Genomic DNA, 9,292 nt, shown 5'->3' with positions numbered 1-9,292 from the left:
AGTCTATCATGGCTCCAACCTAGGAAAGTATCAAAACCCTAGAATCACACTCTAATTTTGGGAACAACTTATCAAGAAGAACCATCTTGCCTGCAACCACAACAGATAGAAAACTATAAATTAAACAAAGCTAAAATGAAGAATGGAGTACAAAATAAATCATCTGAAGTTTTTTTTTCATTATCTACCAACCAATAAGAACCCGTGATCGAAATCCAAATGCTTTTCTCTCAAGAACACACATACCAGCACACCATAGATTGTAAACGGCATGTAGCTGGTGGCTGCGACTGTTGTAAGAGCATCCACAATGGCGGCTAGCGGATTCCCGGCGCTGGCCGGTCCGCTCGCCGAACCATTGCTGGTAGCGAGCGACAAATCGGCGAGAAAATCGGTGAGCGCACACCGATTTTTGGCCGTTGACCGATGCGCTCTCCGATCGGCTGGCCGCCATTGCAGGCGAGCGATCGGCCACCTCAATTTTTTTTTTAAATTTTCGAAACACTATATATACGCGATCTGTATGTCTATATTTCGATCTCAACTTTGAACCAGAAATCAATCATAAGAAGAGGCTGAAGGCGAAGAGTCGCGTCTCTTCGTTTTCAAATTATTGCAAATTAGTCCTTCAACTTTCAGAAATTACGTTTCCGGATGAATTTTCTATACAACAACTTTAATGGAAATAAAAAATTTCCAAGCCAGCCAACGGCGTTGGCCCCTTGGCCCCGTCAGGGCTGCCGCCCTTGGACCCCGCTATCGGGGGCGCTGCCCCCGAACCCCGTCTAATCATAACGAATTCAAATAAGTATACACTCCGCACTTCCAACTTATTTGATGTCTCATTATGATCATATTGATCAATCAAGTTGATCCAATTACACTAAAAAATCCAACAATTTGCAAGTCATTTCATTCGCACCACTTGTTTTAACGTACGCATGTATTATCCTGCACAACATGATTGTCGAAGATTGAAGGTGTACAACTGACTAGTTGGCCCAATGACGATGCTAATGAAGCCGGCCCAAGCCAAGGCGTGGCCGCCCCCAACGTACGAAGGGGGTACCTCACGATGAAGTCGGCCGCCTCAAGGCACATGCCGACATGCGCCAAGTGGATGCTCATATTCGACTCCAAAAGGATTTAATTGAAGAGTTGTGGGCGCAGAGGACTGCACGTCGTTAGATTTTTTTAATTAATGTATTTTTTTTAATTAATGTACTTTTTAAATTTTAAATATTATTATTGAGTTTCCCGTATTTGTGTCGTAAATTTAATTCCGTATTTTGTGTGATTGTTAATTATTTGTTTTATAATTTTGTTTATTGTGGCTAGTTATGGCTGACCTATTGCTTGTCCAGTTACTTGTCCTGATGATGTGGAAGGAGAAGTTTTTAGTGCTGCTAACGTGGCAGGAGGAGTTTGTGGCTAGGCTATGGCGGGGCTATTTCTATTGGAGATGCTCTAAGAGCATCCACAGTGGTCGATGGACAAGCAATAGCCCAGCCATGCCACATCAGCAGCACTAAATTCCTCCTGCCACATCAGCTGGACAAGCAACTGGACAAGCAATAGCCCAGCCACAATCATGCCACATCATCAGCACTAAAAACAAATAATTAACAATCACACAAAATACGGAATTAAATTCACGCCACATATACGAGAAAATTCAACAATTTCATTTAAATTAAAAAAAGGTGCATAATTTAACAAAATTACATAATAAAAATATTTACATAATTTAATAAAATTACATAATTAAAAAAACCTATCTTCGTGCAGTCCTCCGCGCCCACAACTCTTCAATTAAATCCTTTTGGAGTCGAATATGAGCATCCACTTGGCGCATGTCGGCATGTGCCTGGAGGCGGCCGGCTTCATCGTGAGGTACCCCGCTTCGTACGTTGGGGGCGGCCGTGCCGTGGCTTGGACCGGCTTCATTATCGTCGTTGGCCCAACTAGTAAGTTGTACACCTTCATCTTCGACAATCATGTTGTGCATAATAATACATGCGTACATTATATCAGCAATGCAGTCGACATGCCACAAACGCGTTGGACCCCTAACTGCCGCCCATCGAGACTGGAGCACACCAAATGCGCGCTCCACGTCCTTGCGCGCCGACTCCTGTCGTGCCGCAAAGTTGGCCTTCCTCTCATCTGATGCGCATCGGATCATCTTCACAAAGACGGGCCACCTAGGGTGTATCCCATCCGCCAAGTAGTAGCCCATATCATGTTGGTTGTCGTTGGCGATAAAACTGATGGCCAGACCGACGCCCTGGCACTGCTCGTTGAAAAGGGGCGACGAGTTGAGGACGTTGAGGTCATTGTTCGAACCGGCTACCCCAAAATATGCATACCAAATCCACAGCCGGTAATCAGCTACGGCCTCGAGGATCATCGTGGGATTCTTTCCCTTGTAGTCGGTCGTGTAGAACCCTTTCCAGGCAGCAGGGCAGTTCTTCCACTCCCAATGCATACAATCTATGCTGCCTAACATACCCGGGAACCCATGCTTCTCCTCGTGCATCTGCATCAGCTCCTGTCAGTCTTCGGGGGTTGGGCTTCAAAGGTACTGCTCCCCGAATATTTCAACCACGCCCTGACAAAAATACTTCATACATTCAAGGGCAGTCGTCTCGCCGATGTGGAGGTACTCGTCCCACATGTCTGCCGCACCTCCGTTGGCCAGCTGCCTGATTGCCGCAGTGCACTTTTGAATAGGTGTGTGCCCGGGTCTGCCAGCCGCATCGTGCCTGAAGCGGAAACACAGATATCGACCCTCCAAAGCGTCGACAATACGCATAAACAGGGCTCTGCTCATCCTAAAACGCCTCTTGAAAAGGTTGGCGTTAAACCGCGGCTCCGGTGCGAAGTAGTCTTCGTATAGCCGCTGATGTGCAGCTACGTGATCCCGGTCAATCACTGCTCGACGGTGGACAACGGGTCGAGGTTGAGGAACTGCCGGCTGCGAGGCCCGTTGTAGCAGCTGGTCTATCTCTCGGGACGTATAGGCATCCAAATGTTCATTCAAACGTCGTTCGTACTCCTCAGCATCCCCACCACTACCACTACCACTACTACTACCACCAGCGTTACTCATTTCACGTTGTTGATCTTGTACAGAAATTAAGATAGAGAGAGTACTTAAAACAAGTGGTGCGAATAAAAATGTCGCGCAAATCGCGTATATATAGTGTTTCGAAAATAAAAAAAAATTTTGGCTCGCCGGTTCCTCGCCGATCGGCGAGAGAATCGGCGAGCGCCAGGGAATCGGCGTTCCCTCGCCGAAATTCTCGCCGATTTGGCGCTCGCCGACTGCAATAGTTCGGCGAGCCACTCGCTAGCCAACCACTGGAGATGCTCTAATAGAATCTAGGACATCCTTGTAATACACCTGAAATTTCGCAAAGATTCATATTGTTGTATACCACATTGCATCTGATCTATTGTGATTCAAATCTCTTTTCTTATATTTTCAATTGACATGGCGATTGATTATTAGGGACATTAAGTATTAGTACTATAAGAGCATTAGCAATAATGGCCTATCTTCGGAGCCCATCTTAGAGTCTATCTCCATTTTTTTCTACCATGTCAGTAGACTCATCTTAGAGCCTATCTCGCTGCAATGAGAGCCTATCTCAGAGTCCATTTCATTTTCACATCATCATTATTTTTATATATTTCACTTGTAATTTTTGGTGTAAATTAAAGACAACGTAATATACGATGAAAAACAAATTCATTAAAAATAACATAAAACATAAATAAAACATCCTACATTAACATAAAACATAAATAAAACATCCTACATTAAAAAAAAAACAAAAAAAGACAAGATAAAGATAGATAAAATTGAAATTCATATCACCATAGAGAGAATTAAAATTGAAATTGAGATTGGAAAAGGATGAATGGAGAATGAAGTATATGTAGGGGATTAAAAATTGAATTAAGTTAAAAAAAAATAAAAATTTGGGTCATCGGCTGAGGCTTAATATCGGTGCTGGGGCAAATGCCTTTGTGGGTTGGAGATGGGCTCCCTCTTCACAATGGGAGCCCATGAACGCCGATCGGGTGGCCGATCGCAGGGCCCTCGCGATCGGCCACCATTGCCATTGCTCTAAAAGAAAACGGAGCACAAAAGCTGGCGTGTAAAGATAACACTTTTCCAATTATCACAATAATAAATATTCAATAACATTTAATTTATCAAAAAAACTAGATATATTTATTTTTAACATGAATAATTAGGGTGTGATATCTAGGGATGTCAATGTAACCCGAACCCACGGGCCGGCCCGAATAACCCGATAAAAATACAGGGTTAGGGTTGTAATTTCACAGCCCGAATTTAAAATCGGGCCATTCGGGCTGACCCGTTCGGTTGTCGGGTTAGGCGGGCTGACCCGTTCGGGTTACGGGTCGGCCCGTCGGGTTGAAGGCTTCTGCACAGCGAGCAGTTTTTGTAACGGTCATAACTTTCTCTACAAAGCTTCGATTGAGGCGTACAATATATCCACGCGAAGCTCTTTCGAAGACGAAGAGAATGATATGTATTAGAGGTTTATCAGACTTCAAAATCGCGAGAAACATTGACTCTAACAAGGCTGCTGCACATCCACATATTTTGTTTACATTTTCTAATCAATTTTCTATCATTTCTCAACAACACATGTAAACATACCAAAATATAGAAATATAATCAAAATCATCCAAGACAACCCTCTAAAACTATGCAAAATCCAAATACGTCAACCGACTATATAAGATCAAGGAAAAAATCACCATGTGGTTCATGGATTATAAATACTCGTATATAAAAACTTTCTTTTAGTATATTTCCAATATAATAGTGCAAAGTGTTTTGACGCCGCTTCGTCATTGAATTATGCGTACTTTGATGATTCTTAAAACAAAGATAAATTATTATTTGACTTATTTACAGTTGGAATAAATTAAATTTGACCAATCATAATTCAAGAAAACTTAGAGTTACTCCAATTAGCTAGCATCTTGATAATTCACTCTTTAACAATTCAAAATATTTTTGTTACGTTTACGATGCACCTCTCACGTTATGAAAATTTTATTTAATTTTCTACGAATTGATTTATGTTTGAATTTTGAAACAAAGTGTTGATTTATGTTTTAAATACATAAACATACTATTGATAGATATTTTGTAAATAATTATGTAATGAATAAGTTATTTAAATTTAAATAACTTAATCTTTTTTAAAATATTAAAGAAAATTAAAATATATATTTCATTGTTGAATGATTAATTAAAAATATGTATATAATTAAAGAAAATTTAAAATACGTATTATTTTTTGAAAATATTAAAAGAATTAAAAATACGCATTGGCCCGAATAACCCGGTGGGTTAGCCCGAAACCCGAAGGGTTAGGGTTAGGGTTAGGGTCGAACTTTTATAACTCAAAAAAATTATAACCCGAATAGCCCGTACCCGAATGGCCCGACAACTCGGGTTCGGGCCCGATTGACATCCCTAGATATCATATAACGATATCCAATTGATGCAATGTGCGTTTTTCATCTCATCCCTAAACCCAAGCGTAGTAAAACCCCATAAACTCAAAAAGATTTGATCTTTGCAACCAGAAATGGCCATAACAGCAAAATCTCTCTCCACCTATCTACCAAGATGCCTCTCTTTCCACCGCCACTTTCGCTTCTCTCTCCCATTACACCTTCACCGCCCTCCTCTCCACAAATTCCGCCCCCTTTGCACCGCCGCCGTTGAAGAGGCAGAATCCCTGCAGCCCTTGAAGCATTCCATTCTCCTTGAAAGACTCCGGCAGCGCCACCTCAAGGACTCCCCCCAGCCTCCTAAACCCGCGCCGCACAAATTGAGGCATGCTGTTGCCGAAATTGAGGGTTCGAGGAGGAAGAACGGCGCTGCGCCGGAGACGGCGTCGACTTTTCAGGAGCTCGGTTTGAGCGAGGAAGTGATGGCGGCGTTGGGGGAAATGGGGATTACGGACCCTACAGAGATTCAGTCTATTGGGATTCCGGCTGTCCTCCATGGGAAGAGCGTGGTTTTGGGGTCTCATACTGGCTCTGGCAAGACTCTGGCTTACCTTCTCCCTCTTGTTCAGGTTTAATCATCCTTTGATTTTTGTTGAAATTGTATGTTTCTTCACAAGATTATCGTGTTGGATGAGTTTTGTTGCAGATTGATTTAATCTGTTTTGCTCCTTTGCTCATTTATGCCTAGTTTGTGGGGTGCCTTTGACATCTGGATATAATGATTTGTGTATAATGCTAATTTATGCCTTTATGATACACTTGGAAGATGACTAATTTACTGTGAAACTCTTGAAGTTTTGTACTGAAACATCTTAGCTTCATGTTGAAACTCTAGTTGCTGAGAAGGGATGAGGATTTGCACGGTATGCTGATGAAGCCCAGACGCCCACGGGCTGTTGTTCTGTGCCCAACAAGGGAGCTGTGTGAGCAGGTTAGTTTTCCTGTTTCTTGTTCTGTTTCTCCCTTTAGTGGCTTAAAGATACGACCACGTCATTCGATCAATGAAGTTCAAATGAACGTCTAGGTGTTCCGTGTTTCCAAGTCCATTAGCCACCATGCGCGATTCAGATCAACCATGGTAAGTGGTGGTGGGCGTTTGAAGCCTCAAGAAGATTCCTTGAACAGCCCCATTGACATGGTTGTGGGGACCCCTGGCCGGGTTCTGCAACATATAGAAGAAGGCAATTTGGTTTATGGGGACATCAGATATGTGGTAATTAGCCTGATATCTCACTTTTATTTTCTTATAAACAACTTTTATTGCCAATTCTTTTATATCTCAGCTTGAAGAAGTTTTAAATCCCTTGATAGGTGTTGGATGAAGCTGACACCATGTTTGATCGTGGATTTGGCCCCGACATCCGGAAATTTCTTGCTCCACTGAGGAGTCGTGCATCTAAGCTGGATGGTCTAGGTTTTCAAACAGTATTAGTAACTGCAACAATGACAACGGTATGCTTAGCAGGCTTGTGATAAAACAAATGCAAAACCTAATCCAGACATGAACTTTAAATCTCCAAATTTTCAAAGTCCTTTTTTTGGTCTTCCTTCTCAATGTGATTGAACTGGTATCTTTCTGTTTTCTTTTTTGTACTGCATCTTTAGTAACCTTGGTATTTTTTTGTCATGATTTTGCAAACTATCACTTCTAAAAGAATTCTATTTTGTAAAGAAAAATAAGTTAAAACCCTTTGTGTTCCTGATATCACCAAGATGCTTTCAGGCCCTTCAGGCTTCAGCTGATGTTTCTTGTACTTCCCCACAATTCGTCTTCACTGTACCTGGATAATTAACAAAACGTTTAATTTATGAAGGCGGTGCAAAAGCTGGTTGATGAGGAATTTCAGGGAATCGCTCATCTACGTACTTCTTCACTCCATAAGAAGATTGCTTCTGCTCGTCATGATTTCGTTAAACTCTCAGGTTCCGAGAATAAACTAGAAGCCTTATTACAGGTGTAGTACTTTCTTCAAGCTTTAAGCACATTGAAGTTTTATGAAGTTTAGTAAGATAATGTGCACAAGGCACAACTATTCTCGATTATTTCAATTTATTTAATGTGGTTATGGGATCACAGGTTCTTGAGCCAAGTTTAGCAAAAGGAAACAGAGTGATGGTTTTCTGCAATACATTGAGCTCCAGTCGAGCTGTGGATCACTTTTTATCTGAAAGCCAAATCTCTACGGTCAATTACCACGGAGAGGTTCCGGCTGAACAAAGGTAAGATGAGATATAATTATCATTATTGGTTTGTGCCTGTCCCTCTCTACTGGCTGCTCATGATCACACTGACAAATCACAAATGCACAGATGATGTGGAAGTGTACATTTACAGATTCTCGAAACCCTTGTGGAAATTTATAGCTGCTCATCTCTACTTGAAATTCTATTTTGTTTTCTGATTCAGAGAGCTTCTGCTTTGCGCATTGACTTGTTAGATTTTAACTTCTTTTCACAATTTCTCATTCCTAAAATGGTGTTCTGACTTCTTTGCAACTAACGCAGGGTTGAGAATCTGGAAAAGTTTAAGAGCAATGATGGAGATTGCCCCACTTTAGTCTGTACTGATCTGGCTGCTAGGGGTTTGGATTTGGATGTTGACCATGTTATTATGTTTGACTTTCCCTCGAATTCTGTAAGCCAAGAGTCTCTTACTGTCGATCTTAGTGCAGTGTTTCCATAATCTAATTCTTCTTGTGTTTTTTTACCTTTTAGATTGATTATCTTCATCGTACTGGAAGAACTGCTCGTATGGGGGCAAAAGGTGAGTACTTTATGAAGCTTGACAGTGTTCAAACTTAAAAATTTCGCTGTTATGTGCTGGAGCTCTTGTTTCAATACGGTGATACTCCTTATCACTTCAGAAACTTAGCCTTATGAAAACTGGTTCTGCATTCTCATCGGCTAAATGTTATCCATTGCTCTTGATTTTCTGCATCTTTCTTGCATTCCTTTGCGTGCAACTTCAACTAGACCTTAACGGCGCCCTTGTTGATATAGGGAAGGTGACAAGTTTGATCGCTAGAAAGAATTTGATTTTGGCCACCCGCATTGAGGAAGCTATAATGAAAAACGAGAGCTTGGAATCCCTCTCTGTTGATCGAATCAAAAGGGATCTTGCCAGATCACACATAAATCAGCAGAAGGGACAAAATGAGAAAAGGGAAATGACCTCCAGTTTGAAAAGGAAGGCTCAAGCCACCTCAACAAAACCATCTGATGCTCGTGGAAAAGCAACAGTTGCCAAGAAAAGCTCCTTTTCTAAATCTACAAAAGCTCCCATGATTTCCAAGCCTAAGAAGAAGGTGGTTAAGGTTGTCAAAACATCAAATTCTTCAGGTTCTAGCAACTCAAGAGGTACGTCTTCTGGTGGGAGGAAACGTTCAGAGGGAAGAAACAAAGGAGGGGCTGGATCTATGTCAAAACTAAACGTTGTTGGATTTAGAGGCCGGAGCAGTGTGAAGGCTGCTTGATATCTAATCTAGCTCTATCAAAGGAAGAGTATGGTACTTTTATCTTGATGTATTACAAGTTTCCTTTCAATTTGTTTTAACTTGAAAATTAGCGAGTTAGGTTTATTTTCACTCAAACAGTGTATTGTCCACTTTTCTGTGGAAAGGCGATATGTATAAATACACAGTCAAGCATTTAGGATAATGGAACATTGGCCTTGAGATAGATTTTTTAGAATTAAATGAAAAGATCTTGATTTTCAAGAACAAGG

General features: G+C 41.4%; 1 protein-coding gene across 1 annotated transcript; it reads left to right on the top strand.

The window, feature by feature from the left end:
- The first annotated feature begins 5,573 nt into the window (after positions 1–5,573).
- LOC121755872 (DEAD-box ATP-dependent RNA helicase 39-like) lies at positions 5,574–9,284 on the top strand. The gene is made up of 9 exons (XM_042151289.1): positions 5,574–6,137; positions 6,404–6,499; positions 6,593–6,781; positions 6,880–7,020; positions 7,383–7,523; positions 7,646–7,788; positions 8,074–8,203; positions 8,284–8,332; positions 8,569–9,284. Exons 1-9 carry the CDS (start codon positions 5,643–5,645, stop codon positions 9,039–9,041), a joined length of 1,857 nt encoding a protein of 618 aa, XP_042007223.1. The 5' UTR covers positions 5,574–5,642; the 3' UTR covers positions 9,042–9,284.
- The last annotated feature ends 8 nt before the right edge of the window (positions 9,285–9,292 follow it).

This window comes from Salvia splendens, chromosome 11 (genome assembly GCF_004379255.2).
Source record: "Salvia splendens isolate huo1 chromosome 11, SspV2, whole genome shotgun sequence".
Lineage (NCBI taxonomy): Eukaryota > Viridiplantae > Streptophyta > Magnoliopsida > Lamiales > Lamiaceae > Salvia > Salvia splendens.
The sequence above is the reverse complement of the archived record's forward strand: the minus strand, read 5'-3'. Positions and strand labels throughout refer to the sequence as shown.

What these genes read in the sequence shown, in the direction of transcription:
- LOC121755872 (XM_042151289.1), top strand. Translation starts at nt 5,643, where the DNA reads ATGGCCATAACAGCAAAATCTCTCTCCACCTATCTACCAAGATGCCTC. An exon ending in TAACTGCAACAATGACAACG is followed by an intron (nt 7,021 to 7,382) that starts GTATGCTTAGCA and finishes TAATTTATGAAG; the next exon opens with GCGGTGCAAAAGCTGGTTGA. An exon ending in AACTAGAAGCCTTATTACAG is followed by an intron (nt 7,524 to 7,645) that starts GTGTAGTACTTT and finishes ATGGGATCACAG; the next exon opens with GTTCTTGAGCCAAGTTTAGC.